The sequence below is a fragment of the Lynx rufus genome, unplaced genomic scaffold, assembly GCF_022079265.1.
Source record: "Lynx rufus isolate CCGP_SWC_20201006 ecotype Redwood Valley unplaced genomic scaffold, mLynRuf1.p SCAF_8, whole genome shotgun sequence".
In the NCBI taxonomy this organism is placed as follows: domain Eukaryota; kingdom Metazoa; phylum Chordata; class Mammalia; order Carnivora; family Felidae; genus Lynx; species Lynx rufus.
Window position 1 is genome coordinate 103,611,117 of NW_025814896.1, and position 19,544 is coordinate 103,630,660.

Here is a 19,544-nt window from a genome sequence, read left to right on the forward strand (position 1 = left end):
ACCACCTATTATAGCAGTACTTCCTGTGCCCTGGGGTGGTTAATGCCCATAGGCCAGACGCCAGCAGGGAGAAGCAGAACCTGGTTCAAACCGAAGTTAACTTTCTCCAAAAGCAGGTGGGCCAAAACTCAAGGTCAAATATAGTCTTCTTCACTTAATGTATTCAGTTATGTATACTTCCTTTGGGGGCTCCTGGGTGGCTTAGTCAGTTAAGCGTCAGACTTTGGCTCAGGTTACGGTCTCACCATTTGTTAATTCATTCGAACCCCACATCGGGCTCTCTGCTGTCAGCACAGAGCCCACTTGGGGTCCTCCCCTTCTCTGCCCTTCCCCCCCCATCAAAAATAAATAAATATATATACTTCCTTTACGTAATGGCACTAGCTTCCCAGCTAGAGACTCACGCATAAGCCCGGGTTGAATATAACAACTAGTGTGCGCTGGGAAAGACCGCTGCCTGTCACTTTCCTCTTCTCTGTCTGGATGAACAATAACCACCAGACTGGAATAGACCTTGAAGTTTTATAGTCTGAGTCCTTGTGGCTTTCCAGAGGAAAAAATCATCCACTCCCCTAAATCCCCACCCTACCACCCACTCTCTCCCGAGTGACTCCAGCACTGGAGCCTCTAATCTCTCTTGAGCCATGTCCTCTCCCAGTGGGCCATCCACTTTACTGTTACGTCTCACCTCACTCATCACAATTGTTCATGCCCCTCTTGCTTGGTCTTCTGCTGGTTTAAAAAAAGATTGCCTCTGGGGCGCCTGGGTGGCTCAGTTGGTTAAGTGTCCAACTTCGGCTCAGGTCATGATCTCACGGTTTGTGGGTTTGAGCCCCGCCTCGGGCTCTGTGCTGACAGCTCAGAGCCTGGGGCCTGCTTCGCATTCTGTCTCTCTCTCTCTCTCTGCCCCTCCCCCACTCACATTCTGTCTCTGTCTCTCAAAAATGAATAAATGTTAAAAAAAATTGTAAAAAAAGATAGCCTCTGACATAAGGTTTGAAAGATATTTTATTTTATTATTATTCGTTTTTTTAAGTAGGCTCCATGCCCAATGTGGAGTCTGAACTCAAAACCCTGTGATCAAGAGTCGCACGCTCTACCCATGGAGTCGGCCAGGCACCCCTGAAAGATATTTTAAAGAACATTCAGTAACAGGATGTTCCCTTGAGGAAAGGACAATCAGTGTTGCTGAGAAAGCAACTTCTAAGAGCACCAGTTGGGCCAATTCTTTGAGTTCTGGATTAAGCAACCCTTTCATTTTTCCCCCCCTAGAGCAAAATAGGCAAAGCAACAGAAGCAGACCCCGCATAAAGGAAATTGCTCATTAACTTGGAACATCCTATCTGCCCTGAATTCATTCAATCAACAGATATTTACTGAGTACTTACTAGGTGTCAGACATTTTCCCAGGCACTTGGGGTATATTCATGAATAAAAGAGATCCCTCCCCTTACAGAGTTCACATTCTTACAGAGGGAAGTGGGTGAGAAATAATAACCTTCATAAATAAGTAAGCTGCAAGCTCTATCAGAAGGTGGTTAATGCTATGAAAAAAGAGAAAAGGATCAGAGATCCAGGGGTGGGTGGGGAAGTGGGCTGTGATTTTAAATATTCAGGTCAGAGGTGGCTCCTGAGGGAAAGGCCCAATGTAGGGAGTGGGGTGAAGGGTTCTAGGCAAAGGGAAAAGGCCTTTGCTCTGTCTTCTAAGTAGGATGGGAAACCTGGAGCTGTGAGCAGGAGACTGACATGATCTAACTTGTGTTTTATCAAGATCATTCCAGTTGCCACACTGAGACTACACCTAAAGCAAGTAGGTCCCTTAATAGCTCCAAATTTTTTCCTGATCTGAAAACAGGTATCAAAAATGCCTAACTGTATCGCAACTTGCTATGAAGTTCAAAGTCAGTCTTTATAGAAAGCATTGTGAAAATTATGAACTGATATATAAATTGTAGTTATTTTAGAATTTATTTACTATTATTATTACAATGAATACTATTAACTCTATCCCACTAAAACCTAAAGCTGCCTTAGCTGTTACCTAAATGTGGATTTAAAAATGAAATGAGTATTTTTAAAAAATAAAAACCAGACAGACCAGCAGAGGTCCACCACTCTTGACAGAAAGGTAACTCCGAATTGACGAGATAGTAACCACTGCATATAATGAGATAGTAACCACTCATGTAAAAATTTTTGTAACAGGTAACATTTGAGTTATTCCTGTAGGTTGCCCCTGTACCAAGGGCCTTACCTTCATTATTTCACTGAATTCTCATAAATGTTCTATGAGGTAGACACTGTTATTACCCTGTTTTAGAGAAGAAAGTAGAATAATTTGCCTAGGGACACACAACAGTGAAGCAGTATTAGCATATGTCATAGCTAGGAATCCCAACCACTAACCTACAATGCACTCTGCCATTAAATACCATACAGCAAAACCTTTGGCAGTTCTGTTCTTTATTTTGGGATTGGGTTTTGCCCAAGACAAAGTGCTTTTTAAAAACAAAACTTTGGGGCCCCTGGGTGGCTCAGTTGGTTGAGCGTCTGACTTCAGCTCAGGTCATGATCTCACAGCTCGTGAGTTCAAGCCCCATGTCGGGCTCTGTGCTGACGGCTCAGGGCCTGGAGCCTGCTTTGGATTCTGTGTCTCCCTCTCTCTCTGCCCCTCCACTGCTTGTGCTCTGTCTCTCTCTGTCTCTCAAAAACAAATAAACATTTTTTTAAAAATTAAAAATAAATAAAAATAAAACTGTTTTGAAATTATTTTCAATTTATAAGAGATAGTACAATTTATTTCCTATTTCAGCAGAAATAGTACAGAGTTCTTGTACACCCTTCACCAGCTTCCCTTAATGATAAGATCTTACATAATGATAGTACAATGACCAAAACCAGGAAAGTGACTTTAGTACAATACTATTCACCCAAATACAGACTGTATTCAGATTTTACCAATTTTTGTTCTGTTTTATTGGGGGGAAGGGTTCTGGTATAGAGTTCCATGAAATTTTATTACAGGTACAGATTTGTATATAATTACAGAATTGCTTCAACACCAAAAAAAAGTGCTCCCTCATGCTTTAGGAACATCCTGCCCAAGCTAATCCCTGACTAGAGTCATCACTGTAAGTTTGTCATTTTGAGAATGTCATATAAATGGAATCATACAGCGTGTAACCTTTGAGATTGACTTTGTTGACTCAGAATAATGCCCTTTAGACAAAGTACTTCCTCGCTCATGTCTCTTAAAGACAGCTCTTACGTCATAGAGGGGGGCAGGAAACAAGTGGAATCAAGAGGGAAAAAGCACATGGCCTTCTTGTTCACGAATGTGCTTGCTCAAAGCAAGTATCAACAATCAAGACTCTTTAAACCACTTATCTACTTAGCACTCTCTTTGTAGAAGGGCTTGGGAAAGTTTACTTGAGTTAATTTCAAAATACAACGGCCTCTCCCTGCAAACGCGGTTTTGCATCAGCATGTGAAGCATAAAACTCCCCACACATCTCTGGTCAGGATGGCACCTCGTTCCCCAACATGAACTTTTGAGATAGATTCAGATATTACTAAAGTGTCCTCAAAATTAAACACAGATGTAAAGAAGAAGAAGACTGTTTTATGTAGTTCTTTTACAATGTTACAAAATTCAGCTGCTTGGGACTGGTCCACAGATAGAGCTGATTTGATGGAACTTGATGTGTCCAGCACCAGCCCCATGGTGGGAAGCCCACACTGTTGGACCTTTCTCCCTGGACTTCCTTAAGCCCTTTGTGTCTACAAAATGGGTGTAAAAAAAAATCTGCTCTATTAATGTCACAGAACTGGTTAGAAATATAAATGAGAAGAGATGAGAAGGAGTATATAAGTGCAAAAGCCATCATGCAAATACAAGTTACTTCATTATGACAATGTTCCTTTGTCCCAGTGAAGGGATCTCTGACTCAGAGTCTGTTTGTTCACGTGTTTGTTCATTAGTTGACTCATTCATTCACACAGTTCTGATGTGCCAGGCGCTATGTTGGGTGATGGTGCTGAGATAACTAATAACTAATATGTAATAATCACACTAATTAATAATTTGGGGTGGGGAGACATGTAGATGGCTGTGCTTCCATGTGGGAGGAGGTGCAAGTGTTATGGAAGAGGCACTGTGGATACACAGACAAGGACAGGGTGTCCAGAAAGGTTTTCAGAAAAGAAATATATATGGGTACATGGATGTCCACATAAGTAACAGCAACAACAACCACCGCCAGAATAAAACAACCTCCATGCTCATCAACAAGGGAGTAGTTAAATAAATTATGGTCCATTCATGCACTGAGGCAACTGCCATAAACATTGAGAGGCCCATGAGTACCTACATGGAAAGATCTACAAGTCTTGGTGATCTATCTATGTGTATATGTACATATGTGAGTATACTTAAGGGAGAAAGGCCTAGAAGGAAGTGAACCAATGGCTCACATTGTGTGTGACATCTGTATGGAGAGTGAAAGTGTGGAGATTCAAGGGAGACTTGACCATTTTGCTTTGGTATGTAACCATGGTTTGAATGTCTTACAACGAACATGTGTTCACACATTACTTGTGTAACAAAAAGGCTGAAATTAATCTGCACGTGTCTTATCACTCCAATTTGAAGGAAAATAATTTATATACTTACATCCACCCAAGGGTATATATTCACAGAAGAAGTTTGAAAGGAAACACACCAGTGTTTTCGTCATAATTATAAATGTGTAATGAGATGTAAAAATACTTTCTGAATTTTCTACATTTTAAACATGGAAGCATTTAATAGTTATGTAAAATAAAGTTAAAAATCTTTTCATTTTGAAGTAATTATGGATTCACAGAAAGGTGTAAAGAAATATAGGGGGGAAGTTGGGGCACCTGAGTGGCTCAGTCGGTTAAGCATCTAACTTCGGCTCAGGTCATGATCTCCCGGTTTGAGTTCGAGCCCTGCACCAGGCTCAGAACCTGGAGCCTGCTTCAGATTCTGTGTCTCCCTCTCTCTCTGCCCCTCCCCCACTCATGCTATCTCTGTCTCTCAAAAATGAATAAACGTTAAAAAAAATTTAAAGAAATATAGGGAGAAGTTTCATGTATCCTTCACCCTACCTCCCCAATGTTAACATCTTATATAACCATAGCACATTGTCGAAACCACGAAATTGACATTCGTACTATCCACAAAGCTTACTTAGATTTTACCAATCATACATAGACTCGTTTGTGTGTGTGTGTGTGTGTGTGCGCGCGTGTGTGTGCGTGTGCATGCATGTAGTTCTATGTAAGTTAATCACATATGTAGCTTAACAGTTCCATGTCATTTTTAAAAACACACTATTAGGCTACAAACTGCTCTATTTCTTTTTTTTTTTTTTAACGTTTATTTATTTTTGGGACAGAGAGAGACAGAGCATGAACGGGGGAGGGGCAGAGAGAGAGGGAGACACAGAATGGGAAGCAGGCTCCAGGCTCTGAGCCATCAGCCCAGAGCCCGACGCGGGGCTCGAACTCAGGGACCGCGAGATCGTGACCTGAGCTAAGTCGGACGTTTAACCGACTGAGCCACCCAGGTGCCCCCAAACTGCTCTATTTCTATTTTACTCCTATCTTCTCTACCAAAGAAAAAAAATCTTCAAGTTAAAAAAAAGTAAAATAAAAATTGTAGTGAACTTGAAACCCAAGATAGGTTGTAGTTCTAAGAGTATACAACCATTTAGAAATAAATCAGGTCTCCCATCAGAGACAAATTATATACGGCCTTGGATATGAAAAAGATTTTGCAGATATTATTGCAGAAACACACTTCTACTTTCTAAGAAAACACAAACGAGGAAAAGTTGCAGAGGAACAGAGATAGATTTTGTCCCTAGTTTCATCAAATGCTACTGATCCTGGTAAGGACAGGATCACTGAGAGAGAGAAATCCATAGCAAAACTTAAGACAGGGCTATCAACGGGTGCCTGAGTGGCTCAGTCAGTTAACTATCTGACTTTGGCTCAGGTCATGATCTCACAGTTCCTGGGTTCAAGCCCCACATCGGGCTCTCTGCTGTCAGCACAGCGCTTGCTTCTGATCTTCTGTCTCCCTCTCTGCCTCTCCCCCCGCCCCCCCCCCCCACATGCACCCTCTCTCTCTCTCAAAAATAAATAAACATTATAAAAAAATGGGGGGGAGAGAGGGCTATCAAACTGGTGCCTGTAAGAATGCAGAAAACTGTCACATCTAGGAGTTAGGCTCACCAACAAATCAGGTCTGATTTCAAGATGAATTCCAAGCTGGTTTCCAGACATTCTGTGATAGTTATTAGCCCAAGGTATCGAGAACATCTCAGAAGATAAGTTGCAGAAATAAATGGGGTGAAAAAGAAAACCAAGCAGATTTACTAGTGGTTAAACAGTGGCCAAGAAAGTTGATTTAATGAACTGATGTCAACTCAGAGGCTGGCTTTATCAACAGACCACTGGACTCTGCCCTTGGTTAGAATAAAATCTAGATTTTCATCAACAACTTGAAAGAGACACAAACGGCAGCTGGCACAAAGCAGGGGGATGATTTGTTAAGCAACGAGGGAAATGAGGTTCCAAATGGCCTCAGTGGGCTGAGTCAATGGCTTAAATTTTTGTAAGGATAAATGGCAGGCTGAAATTCCAAAAATAATATATACACAAGAAATAGGAGAGCTCTGGGGCACCTAGGTGCCTCAGTTGGTTAGGCATCTGACTCTTAAAAAAATTTTTTTTTTAAATGTTTTATTTATTTTTAAGACAGAGAGAGACAGAGCATGAGTGGGGATGGGGCAGAGAGAGAGGGAGACACAGAATCCAAAGCAGGCTCCAGGCTCTGAGCTGTCAGCACAGAGCCCGATGCGGGGCTCGAACTCACAAACTGTGAGATCATGACCTGGGCCAAAGTCGGACGCTCAACGGACTGAGCCACCCGGGCACCCTGAGGCATCTGACTCTTGATTTCCATTCAGATCATGATCTCACAGTTCCTGAGTTCAAGCGCCGCATCAGGCTCTGTGCTGGCAGCCTGGAGCCTGCTTGGGATTCTCTCTCTCTGTCTCTTTCTCTCTCTCTCTCTCTCTCTCAAAATAAATAAATAAACATTAAAAAAAAAAAAAAGAACCAGGAGAGCTTTGACTTTGGAGTAACTGATGAGATAAAAGACCTAAGGATTTCAGTTAACCTCAAACTATTAGCCTTCATCAAAAAAGTCATGCAAACTGCATTATCAAGAATATTGTGCCCAAAACACATTACTGCGGCCTCCACTGAACTTATGCGTGTCTTTTCAAAACAACTCCGGGGCACCTGGGTGGCTCCGTTGGTTAAGCACCTGACTTCGGCTCAGGTCACGATCTCACCGTTCATGAGTTCGAGCTCCGCATCAGGCTCTGTGCTGACAGCACGGAGCATGGAGCCCACTTAGAGGTCTGTGTCTCCCTCTCTCTTTGCCCCTCCCCTGCTCATGCTCTGTTTCTCTCTTTCTCTCAAAAATAAAATAAATATTCAAAACAACACCAACATCACTAAACTCTCTCAGAAAATAGAGATGGTGGGGATACTTCCTAACTAGTTTTATGAGGTCAACAAGACCCTGATACCAGAATCTGACACTACAAAAACAAAATTACAGCCCATTTCCCTCATAAGCATTTTTGTACAATAAGGAATTTAGCTTTTGTCCCTTATAATTTCCTGAGTGACAGGAGTGGCTTTGTTACACTAATGAGGTGACTCACAATTGGCCTCTACAGAAACTGGTCAAGAGAATGACCAGCCATGTGATAAGAGGGTTGAGGAGTCTGGAGATTGTGTTCAATCACATGGCCAATGGTTTAGGCTTTCTTTCTTTCTTTTTTTTTTTTTTTTAAATGTTTGTTTATTTTTGAGAGAGAGAGAGAGAGAGAGAGAGACAGAGGGCAAGCAGGGGAGGGGTAGGGAGACAGGGAGACAAAGAATCTGGAGCAGGCTGCAGGCTCTGAGCTGTCAGCACAGAGCCCAATGTGGGGCTCGAACCCACAAACCATGAAATCATGACCTGAGCTGAAGTCGGATGTTCAACCAACTGAGTCACCCAAGTGCCCCCACATGGCCAGTGATCTAATCAGAAGTGCCTATGTAAGGAAACCTCCACAAAAAAAAATCTGCTCCCCAAAGCTTAGTAGAGTGGCCTTTTCCTGGATCTGCCAGGAGGGTGAAACACCCTAATTCAAAGAGGAGAGGGCACAGAAGCTCTGCATTGAGGATCCTCCCAGATATCACCCAAGGCGTATGTCTTATAACAAAACTGTAATCATTAAGTATTGTAAATATTTCCTGAGTTCTTATGATCATATGATAAAAAAATACAATTTTTGGCAAACTGAGAATAGAAAGAAACATCTTCAACCTAGTGAAAGGCATTGTCCCAAACCCACAGTTTATTTCATACTTGGTGACTGGGACAGACACATCCACTCTCCCCACTTTTATTCGGCATTGTGCTGGAGTCTTGGCCACTAAAATAAGGAAAGGGACAGAGATAAAAAGACAAGGATTGGACAGATAGAAGTAAAACTCTCTCTACTTGCAGGTGACATGTCTACACAGAAAATCCAAGGAATCTACAAAACAACAACAATAAAGCCCTCTTAGAATTAATACATCAATGTCACAAGGTTGTAGGATGTAAGATCCACATACATAAATCCATTTATTTTCTATATACTAATAGTAAACAGTTGGGAAATGAAATCAAATGTGCTACTTACCAATACCAGCAACATAAAATATTTAAGAATCCCTTTAACAAGTGACATATAAGACCTCTACATCAAAAACTATAAAAAAAATTCCTGAGAGAAATTAAAGGAGACCTAAATAAATGGACAGTGTGTGTTCTGGGATCAGAAGTCTCCATATTATTAAGATGTGATCTCTCCCTAAATTGATCTAGAAATTCAGTATAATTGCAGAAGTGCCTGGTTGGCTCAGTTGGTTAAGCATCTGACTCTTGATTTTGGCTCAGGTCATGATCTCATGGTCGTGACATCGAGCCCCGCTATGCTGGGTGTGAAGACTGCTTAAGATTCTTTCTCTCCCTCTGCCCCCTAAGCCCCCGCTCCATGCGCATGCACTCTCCCTCTCTCAAAAAAAAAAACAACAACAACAAAAAAAAAACACAATTAAAAAAAAATACAGTTGCGGGGTGCCTGGGTGGCTCGGTTAAGCGTCCGACTTCAGCTCAGGTCATGATCTCACAATCCGTGACGTCAAGCCCCGCGTTGGGCTCTGTGCTGACAGCTCAGAGCCTGGAGCCTGCTTCGGATTCTGTGTCTCCCTCTCTCCATCCCTCCCCTACTCACACTGTCTGTCTTTCAAAAATGAATAAACGTTAAAAAAAAAATTGCAAACAAAATCACAACAGACTCTTGCAAAACTGTCAAGCTGATTCTAAGATTTATATGAAAATAGGCAAAAGACCCGAAGTGACACTTCACCTAGAGGATATATGACTGGTCTATAAGCACAAGAAAAAAATGCTAAAATCTTTTCTAAATAGAATTTAATATTAGACATTAGGGAAATAAAATGCAAATTGAAAATTTACCATTTCACATCCACTAGGGTGTCTAAAATGAAAAAACTAACCATAGCAAACGTTGGCAAGGATGTAGATAGGGCATCTGGAATGCTCATCCACTGTTGCTAGGAATAGAACTTGGTGTAACTTCAGAACACAGTTTGGTGGTTTCTTTAAAAGTTAAACATATACCTAGTATTCGATCCAGCAATTCTTCTCCCAGGTATTATCCAAAACAAAATAAAAACATATGTCTCCCGGGGCGCCTGGGTGGCGCAGTTGGTTAAGCGTCCGACTTCAGCCAGGTCACGATCTCGCGGTCCGTGAGTTCGAGCCCCGCGTCAGGCTCTGGGCTGATGGCTCAGAGCCTGGAGCCTGTTTCTGATTCTGTGTCTCCCTCTCTCTCTGCCCCTCCCCCGTTCATGCTCTGTCTCTCTCTGTCCCAAAAATAAATAAACGTTGAAAAAAAAAAAAAATTAAAAAAAAAAAATGTCTCCCAAAAAACTTGCACACAAGTATCTGTAGCTGCTTTATCATAGCCAACTCCTGTAAACATCCCAAATGTTCACCACACAGACAAACAAAATGTAGCATATCCATACCGTAACAGCGCTATTAGCAGTAAGCACAAAGTACTCCTACAACAACACGGATGAATCCCAAAAATGTCACATTGAGGGAAAGAAGCCTGAGACAAAAGAATATACACTTCGAGACTCCATTTATTTAATGTTCAAGAGCTAGCAAAACAGGGGCGCCTGCCTGGGTGGCTCAGTTGGTTAAGTAATCCGACTCTTGATTTCGGCTCAGGTCATGATTTCATAGTTCGTGAGATCAAGTCCCGTGTTGGGCTCTATGCTGACAGCGAGGAGCCTGCTTGGGATTCTCTCTCTCTCCCTCTCCCCGGCTAGCGTGCACTCTCTCAAAACAAGTAAATAAACATTAAAAAAAAAAAAAAAAAAAAAGAACTAGCAAAACTAATCCGTGATGACAGATATCAGAACACCATTGTCTATGAGAGGTGGGGACTGATGGGAAGGGAGCCTGAGGGGCATTCCAAGGTGATGACAATGTTCTATGCCTTGATTGAAGGGGTGGTTACATGCACGTCTACATTTATCAAAACTCACTGAGTTGTGCATTTAAATTCTACACAACTTAACTGTATGTCAGTTTCACCTCAATAAAAACAAATGTCTTTACAGGACTTCAGAGTTACCATCCTAGAAGGGGTGGGGTGTATTTTGCAAATTGACTTTGAAACTAAAAAGTAGTTTGATTATCAGCTTCTTGGGGAGACTCAAAAATAATTCAGATGGAGGGAGAGAAAACCATACTATTCCTCGTGGAGTCAGGAGTTAGGAAAATGATCCAGAGATAAAACCGAGGGGCTGGCATTCATTTGCTGGTCTATTCTTGCCATGAATATTCAGTGAGTGCTTCTATGAGTCAGGCACTGCCTTGGGACAGACAAAGTCCTTGTCCTTGCTGAGCATATACTCTCTGAGAAGACAGACAAGGAAGCTACAGAAATAAATGGGGTGATTATAGACTGTGGCGAGTGCAACACATGACTGGGAGTCCATAAAGAGGTGGGAAGGTCCGAAAATAGTTGAATGACCAGGAAAGGCTTCCCAGAAGAAGTAATATTTGAGTTGTGTCATGGGGCAGAGGGCAGAGGGCAGAACAGTGCAGGCAGACAGAAGAAAGGATGCAAAGGTCCTGAGGCAGGAAGGAGGGCAATGTGTCTGAGGAAATGACAGACAATCAGGATGACCGGTGCTTAATAAGCAGGGAGAAGAAGGTGCGTCGGGTTGGGTTGGAGAGTCGGGCGGAGGCCAGAGCTCACAGGGCCGATGGGCAGGGACAGGAATGAGTCTGAGCGACAGTCTAAGACGACAGGGAGCCACTGAGGAGGATGGATTGGAGTGGGGACAGGGCTGGAAGCGAAGAGACCAGTTAGGGAGCTACTTACTGCACTGGTAGGGTGCTGGCAGCGGTGTGGAGCAGGGAAGGAGAGAAAACAGATTCAGGATGCGCCGTAGAAGCAGAATGGACAGAACTTGCTGATGCATTTGGCATGAAGAATGAGAAAGAGGAAGGCTGGGCCAATGATGATACCATTTACTAAGATGGGGAATTCTGGGGCAAAGTGAGTGTGGAGAGGAGGTGGAACAGGAGTTTCATTTTAAGATACTTATGTACCAGCAAGTGAAAATGCCAAGGAGGCACTTGGATACATGAGCCTGGACCTCAGAAGAGAGGGCCGGGCCAGGACACAAAGCCCAAGGCCACCGTTGCACAGATAGTATTGAAGCCAAGGACAGAGAGGAACTCTCCCAGGGTGGCGGGAGTGTCTCAGGGTAAAAAGAAGTGGGTCCAGGGATGCGCCTGTCAAGGGCAGAGGAGAAGCAGTGGGGTGGGAAGGAAGCCAGGAAGACTGTTGCCAGAGGTTCACCCCTGTGTTCTCAGAACCTAGAAGAGCCCCTGGGATACAGCACTCCCTGGCAAGATGGTCGCTGACTGCATGAAGAAAGGAAGGATTTGGGGGTGGTGCCCTTGCTAGATGTTGCTGAAAAGATGCCACGAGAGAAGCCAGAGAGGAGTCCACCGGCTTTCGTAGCACAGGAAACAGCAAGGGCATTGACTCCAAGAGCCTTGTCAGGGAGGTGACGGGAACGAAGCCGAGATACTTCCATTCGGATGGGAATCAAGATGACCACCATCAGCGTGGCCACAATCCACAATGACTCAGTCATCCCACAGCAGTGCCACGTGACCTGTGCGGTTCCCTGCTGTCAAACCTCACATCAGGGGTCTTCTCGTCAAGTGGTTTCCTGAAGTGCATGGCCTGCCAGGCCAGCCAAGCGCCAGCTGCAATGGGAGGTATGAGCAAGACCCCCCCTGCCTGGGCTCAGGGACTCCGGCCACTTCGCTAACTTAACCACAGACACCCTTCAGGGCATTCACCCACTTCCCAGACCTGGCCTGTGAATTCTCACTGCAGGGGTTTCTTTTCCACGTACCCTCACCTCAGCTGCCACACCTGTGTTTCATTCTCTTCTATCCGCTGCTAGTGCAAGGCAGTGGTCACCAAACTTGTGATCCCTCTCACTATTAGAAAGGAAACAATAAATAAGTCACACGACTCAGACTTACCAGGCACAGTTAGAACAGAAGGGGATTTTTCTGGCTGTTCATTAACACGGCTGCTGTTCTGAACCCAGAAAATGTTGACGGGCTCAGGAGGGCCCACGGCCTGACAGGTGAGGTTGAAGGCTGTGTTTCTTGTGACATTCATGCTCTCAGGCTGTCTAGTAAAGTGAGGAAGTCCTGCGGAGAAAGAGTTCAGTGAAAGAATGTTTCAGATCTTCAAGCAAAGGCAGAGCCCCAAGGGGAAAGGAGACTGTTCTAGAACTTGGCAATAGATTTCTTTACATACCACCTCTGGTCTGAAATGGCTAGTTTGCACCTTCGAAAGTTGGCTGAGAAAGAATAGAAGCTAATTCTTACCCAACTAGCTCCAGCCGGCTTTCTAGGACACTTTCTCAAAGGGGTTATGATGGTGATTCAGAACTGGTTTTACCAGAAGGGAGGCCTGGCGGTGTTGAAATCAGGCATTATTCCAACTCCAGGGACAGGCTGGCACGTTTTTCAGTGTTTCTTACCAAATTACACATGGAGCGAAAACAAAGCCACGTAATAGGTCCACCTGTTTTTGAGGACAATCCACTGCGTGTGTCCCTTTAAGATGAATGATAATGAATTTAAACATCTGTACACTTGCACAGGGCTTATACAGGGCTGGCCATTTTTCAAAGTGCATTCTAATGATAACAGTGTAGACACAGTTACACACTTCCAATCCTAAGATCTTTGACTGTTATTCAGAATCGAGGCCATAAGGAAGGGAACTTTAGAAATACCTCAGAGAAAGCCAGTGAGTACGTACTTGGAGCATATGCTAAAAAATTAACAAGTCAAGTTAACCGTCCTCAGGCACTTAAACCATGTTCTTTGAGGATTGGGAACTCACAGATCTGGTCCCAGAAGGAATGATGTGGGAGTGGCATAATGGGCTTCTTTATTCCTATTTCAAAGTTTTGCAAAACTCCATTTGGACCTAATGTGATCCTGCCCTGGGCATTTTGTTGGGATTCTGACAAGTTAAATGTCCTCTCAACATTTTCCCAACATTTACAGCAAATGTAGGAACACTACCATCCTCCACACCCCCACTTTCCCCTAGGGCTGGTGCTGACATAACCCTGAGGAGGCATTAGCTGTCCAGCCTGGGATGGGCCTAGAGCAGAGCGCTAACACAGACTCCTCTGAGGGGCCTCCCCACCTCAGGCCTCCTGCAGCATTAGTGGGTATGAGGTTTAGGTTTGCAAAAGGATGGGTAGCAGAGGAGGCTTTCCTTGTGGGACAGTTCTGGTTGAACTTCCCTGAAAAGCCAACCACTTGTTTTTTCTAAAGCCTGTGGTGAAGCGGGTCAGGAGAAAGTAGAAAAGAAAGGTGTTTGGGTGCTTCTGCTGGCAGGGGTATCTCAGAAAGCCAAGATGCAAGGGCCCTGGAGGCAGCCCGTGCGCTGGTGAGGAATGACAACTTGTGGTGAGAATAGAGGTGCTTCCTCCTTGAAGGCTTCCTCGACAGGCACCGCCATTGCAGAACCAGGCGTGCGCCCCAAGACCCAGGGCCTTGGGACCTGGGCTCACCTAGCCATCAGCTCACATCCCCTACTGCAGTTCAAGTTCCTTGAGGGCAGAGACCGCCTTCTTCTAGTCGACGTCTCATTCGGACCCACACTGAGCCCGTCTTATGTCACATCATGGAACTGCACTGAACCATCTACCTGACAAACCCTAGGGCCCAAAATGAGTCCCAGATTGAGCTGCTGACCCAGTTCAGGAAAACCACTCACCCCCCTGGCTTCACCATCCACATGTACCCATGTTGAATAATAGGCCAATCATCCCTAGACCAGGCGAAGGGTACCTGGTACCAGCACTGAGAACCGGATAATGGAATGCATATCGCTTCCAGAAAAGTCTCCAGGTTTCTAAACTGTAAATAACCTGAGGACAAAGGAGTCCATAATCTGTTTTTTTTTTTTTAATTTTTTTTTTCAACGTTTATTTATTTTTGGGACAGAGAGAGACAGAGCATGAACGGGCGAGGGGCAGAGAGAGAGGGAGACACAGAATCGGAAACAGGCTCCAGGCTCTGAGCCATCAGCCCAGAGCCCGACGCGGGGCTCTAACTCACGGACCGCGAGATCGTGACCTGGCTGAAGTCGGACGCTTAACCGACTGCGCCACCCAGGCGCCCCATAATCTGTTTTTTATCTCAGCCCTATTGCTCAGGATAGAGCTAAAACTTTGAGAATTGAATTCACGCCATTTATTTATTATTACCTGAAGTCTAAAAAGAGGATCACCTTATAAAATGTCAGTGCTTATGAATTTGCAAAGTTTGATTACAGAGTTATAAATGAGCATGCTAAACTCTAGAGTTTTATATGCAAAGCAATAAATACAGGTCACTCTGTAGCCTCTGGACTTACCCTGCACCTCGATGTAGATGGGGTCAGACACAATCTCTTCGTTGTTTATTTTCATCTTACAGATATATGAACCATTGTCTGAACGCTGCACACTGGTTATGCTTCAAAGAAAACACATAGAGATATTTACACTGAATACCCTTTGAGTTTCTGTTATAGGAACAGAACATTCTTCAACCTGTTTATCATATGCTCTGAGTGTTAATCTTCTGTGTCAACGTGGCTAGGTCATGGCATCTAGATATTTGGCCAAATATTACTCTAGATGTTTCTGTGAAAGTATTTTTCAGATGTGGTTAACATTTAATTTTTTTTTTTACATTTATTTATTTTTGAGAGATAGAGAGAGACAGAGAACAAGTGGGGGGAGGGGTGGAGAGAATGAGACACAGAATCCGAAGCAGACTCCAAGCTCCGAGCTGTCAGCACACAGCCCGACACGGGGCTCGAACCCACAAACTGTGAGATCATGACCTGAGACAAAGTCGGAGGCCCAACTAACTGAGCCACGCAGGCGCCCCATATGTGGTTAACATTTAAATCAGTAGACTCTGAGTAAAGATTACCCTTCACAACACGGGTGGGCCTCATCCAGCCAGCTGAGAGCCATACTTATGAGCAAAGACTGAGGTCCTCCAAGGAAGAGGGAATTCTGCCTCTAAACTGCTTTCAGATTCAAGACTATAATATCAACTCTTCCCTTGGTCTCCAGCTGATGCCCTGCCTGTTTCAGATTTGCCAGCACCCACAATCACATTAGCCAATTCCTTAAAATAACTTTCTCTCGTTCCTTCTTTGGTTCTGTTTTTTCTGAAGAAACATGACTAACACATATGCTGTCCCTCCCCTTGCCTTCTATGGAAGGCTCTGTACCAGGGTTCTCTATGTTGGGGTATTGCCCCATCAAGGCATTTTGCTGCAAATTTGTAGGGTTGTTTTTTTTTTTAATTTTTTTTTAACATTTATTTATTTTTGAGACAGAGAGAGAGCATGAACAGGGGAGGGTCAGAGAAAGAGGGAGACACAGACTCTGAAACAGGCTCCAGGCTCTGAGCTGTCAGCACAGAGCCCGATGCGGGGCTCGAACCCACGGAGCGCGAGATCATGACCTGAGCCGAAGTCGGACACTTAACCGACTGAGCCACCCAGGAGCCCCTGTAGGGTTGGTTTATGTGGGCACAATAACTAGGAGGCACCATGGTTTTTAGGGGCCAAGGGCAACTGTTCCATAACCCAAATGACTTTCTGAGACTAGAACCCAATTCCATTTATAGACACACAAAGAATTTGTCTGGTCTTAATATCCACCTAATACCCAGGACTGCAATTACCTGAAAATGGGGGCTGCCATCCCTTTGTCCTATTTGGAACTTGGCCATGACTCACATCACGGACAGCACCTCCCTATTTGCGGCTGCCACGTGCATGAGGGGTGTGCCAGGGTGCAAGTCCCTGTGTATTCTATGATCTCTCCTGGAGTGGTCATGCCAGGCATCTACATGTTCACATTCATATTATTTTATTATAGATCACCTTTCTTTCGTTTTCCTTATACTATAGTTTTAACACTACATGTTGTAAAGTATCTGCTATAAACAGGTGGCCTTAGCTCTAAGAGCTTCAGAATCCTGCTTTCCACCCTTCAGACATGTTTACACACAAGAAGTTAGGCAAAACCTGCCCTTAGCTGGGTGTGGGAAGGGGTGAGGGCATGAGGAACTCTTTGAAATGCCCTCAAATGCTCTCAAAGGGGGGGACACCTTCACTGACCCAAAGGCACTGATTTCTTCTACTGTGCTCATCAGACAGAGCACAGGCTGTGGCTAGACAAAGAAAGTAAAGAAGAAAACTGTGGAGGGGTCCATCTTCCTTTCTAGTAGCTTGTTCCCTGATACAACTTATTTATCCCAAAGCAAAATAAGACCCATCCCTCAACCCATCAAGGCCTGAAGCTTAATGCTTAAAAGAGACCAGGAAGCTGTCAAGGTCAGAGGGGACGCCATCTCGGCCCACAGGTGGCAGCCGCCAGGATATACAAACAGCACAGCGGCATCAGGAGCCAATTTGCCACAGCAAAGCCCCTTGGACTTGAGGTTGAACACACGGTTTTGAACACATGGTTTTCAGAACAAACACAGAACATTTTAAATTACAACTTCTCCCCAGTGATACCATGTTGCAGTTCCCTTTTAGCTTCTGATAAAGAGTAAGTAAAATACACATCAAGAATGGTGTCGATCAGGGGCCCCTGGGTGGCTCAGTTGGTACTTCGGTTCAGATCATGATCTCGTGGTTCGTACGTTCGAGCCCCGCGTCGGGCTCTGTGCTGACTGCTCAGAGCCTGGAGCCTGCTTCCGATTCTGTGTCTCCCTCTCTCTCTGCCCCTCCCTGCTCGCGCTCTGTCTCTCTCTGTCTCAAAAATAAATAAACATTAAAAAAAAAAAAAGAGTGGTGTCAATCAGAATGAGGAGAACCAGAGCTGCTTGGGTTAATATTACCTCCTTACTGTTCCCAAGGCCCAATAATGTGACTATCATCTGTCACCTGCACTTTCTGATGTGCCAATCTGAGCAGTGCCCCACTGACTCAGAATACTTTGCCTTCCCCTTTCCCCTCACTCCTGTGCGGGAGTGATATAATTTTGGAATTGCACCTGATGAACGGAAGTTGGACTTGGGGAGGACTCGGGATTTCAAAGAAAGGCCAGATCTCTCCATGCTTTAGGGCAGGACTGAAGGTCACAATGTCTAGAGGTCACTGGGAGAACATGGAAAGAGACTTCACAGGACAAATATCTCCAAATAAGGGGTTAGCTGACCCTCCTCTAATAAATCTCCCTGGATGTCATGGTGGCAGGAAGAAAGAGGGAGAGAAGCAGGTGTCTAGAATGGTGCCCGGACCAGCATGAGTATCAGCCAGGGGCTCAATGGTGCACCTGCTTCTAGGAGCTCTTGAAGATTCTGCATGGCTGAGCAGTCTAGTTTTCTTTGCAGTTCAAAAACAAACCAACAAACAAAAAAATACAACAAACCAAAAAACAAGGTCATGGCTACCAAAGAGGGGGTCCTTTCCACATATTTCACAGGTTCATTTTAGAAGAGGAGTCATTGTCTTGAGGCCAGGCCCAGGAGCTGGACTGATGATAAGATCTGATAGGCTGAGGACGGCTGTGCCTCTGAAGACCTGGCTCTGGCTCAGGGTCCAGAAGTCCAGTGTTGCAGCAGCCTTGTCACATGACTTAGGTAGTCAGGAGCCAGAATGCACGTGAGGGCCACAGAGGGATGCAGGGCAAGGCCGAGGAAGGCAGCCCAAGGATGCAAAGTACCCCTGTGTGCGTGGGGGGGTGGGGTGGGGGGATGACTGAGAAACTACTGGCTGCAAGTAATAGTTTAGCAGCACAGCTTGGACTTCAGAAATCAGACGCAAAGGGCATGAAAAGTCTAGGAGCATCTTAAGCCAACCAGCAAGGAAGGAAAATTCAACCAGGAGGAGAAAAGGAGAGCTCAAAGGAAACATGATCAAAACTTTGTCTTTAGTCATTCGTATCAGGAAGAGGTCAGCAATCGCCTGGGGAGATGGGTTACGTGCCTGCATTAATTAGCAAGTCCAGACCCAGATTTTCCACAAATAATTTTACATGTTGCTTCCTAGACATGCAAGTAAAGGCTGCCATGCTGAGAGCAGGGTGGGGGGTGAGGTGGAGAAGAGTTGCTGTCCCCAACTTCTCCCCTTTCCTAAAGGAAACAGCAGGCGCAGTCTCTAGAGGCTCCCCAGCGAAGGCTCTGAGCTCAGAATAGCAATCTAGGCATTCCAACAACTGAGTAAGAGGAGTTCCAGAAAGAACACAGGAAGGAGAGCATAATTCAAGAAAATGCCCCAGGGCTGGATTCTAGGTCTTTCTTAACCAGGCCTGTAGGTGGGCAGCACAGTGGAAGAGAAAAGACCCACCAAGACCACCCATCTCTCATCAGGAGATGTCACAACTCCAAGATAAAGTGGAGGTCCAGAAGCTTCCAGAGAGAAGTAAAGTGAGTCATTCACAAATGAATCAGAACCCCACCACACTTCTCAAGAACAAATCTGGGGGCAAAAAAGGAAATATATCAATGACTTCCAAATGACAACAGGAAATTATTCTTTTTGAGTTCTGTATCCAGACAAACTACCTCAATGTGAGGATAGAAAACACAATAGCATTTTCAGACATGCAAGGTCCATGCTGGTGGAGGATGGGCTCTGTGCCAAAGCGAAGGAGTAAAAGCCAAGAGGCGGGGTTGGGGGCAGTGCGGAACCTGGGCTCCAGGAGGAAATAGGAGAAACAAGGGCCCCCAGAACAAGAGTAAAGATGACAGAGCTGCACCCCAGACCTGGGGAGCAACCTGTCCAGAC

The 19,544-nt window shown here is 44.7% G+C and overlaps 1 protein-coding gene across 1 annotated transcript in view; it reads right to left on the bottom strand.

The window, feature by feature from the left end:
* Window positions 1-19,544, bottom strand: part of MERTK (MER proto-oncogene, tyrosine kinase) — an 85,047-nt gene that overhangs the window by 58,721 nt on the left and 6,782 nt on the right. Inside the window, exons 3-4 of the mRNA XM_047069205.1 lie at window positions 15,156-15,256; window positions 12,749-12,922 (exon numbers count right to left, since the gene is read on the bottom strand). Of these exons, the coding sequence (XP_046925161.1) occupies window positions 12,749-12,922; window positions 15,156-15,256 (275 nt within the window). The remainder of the gene's footprint in view (window positions 1-12,748; window positions 12,923-15,155; window positions 15,257-19,544) is intronic.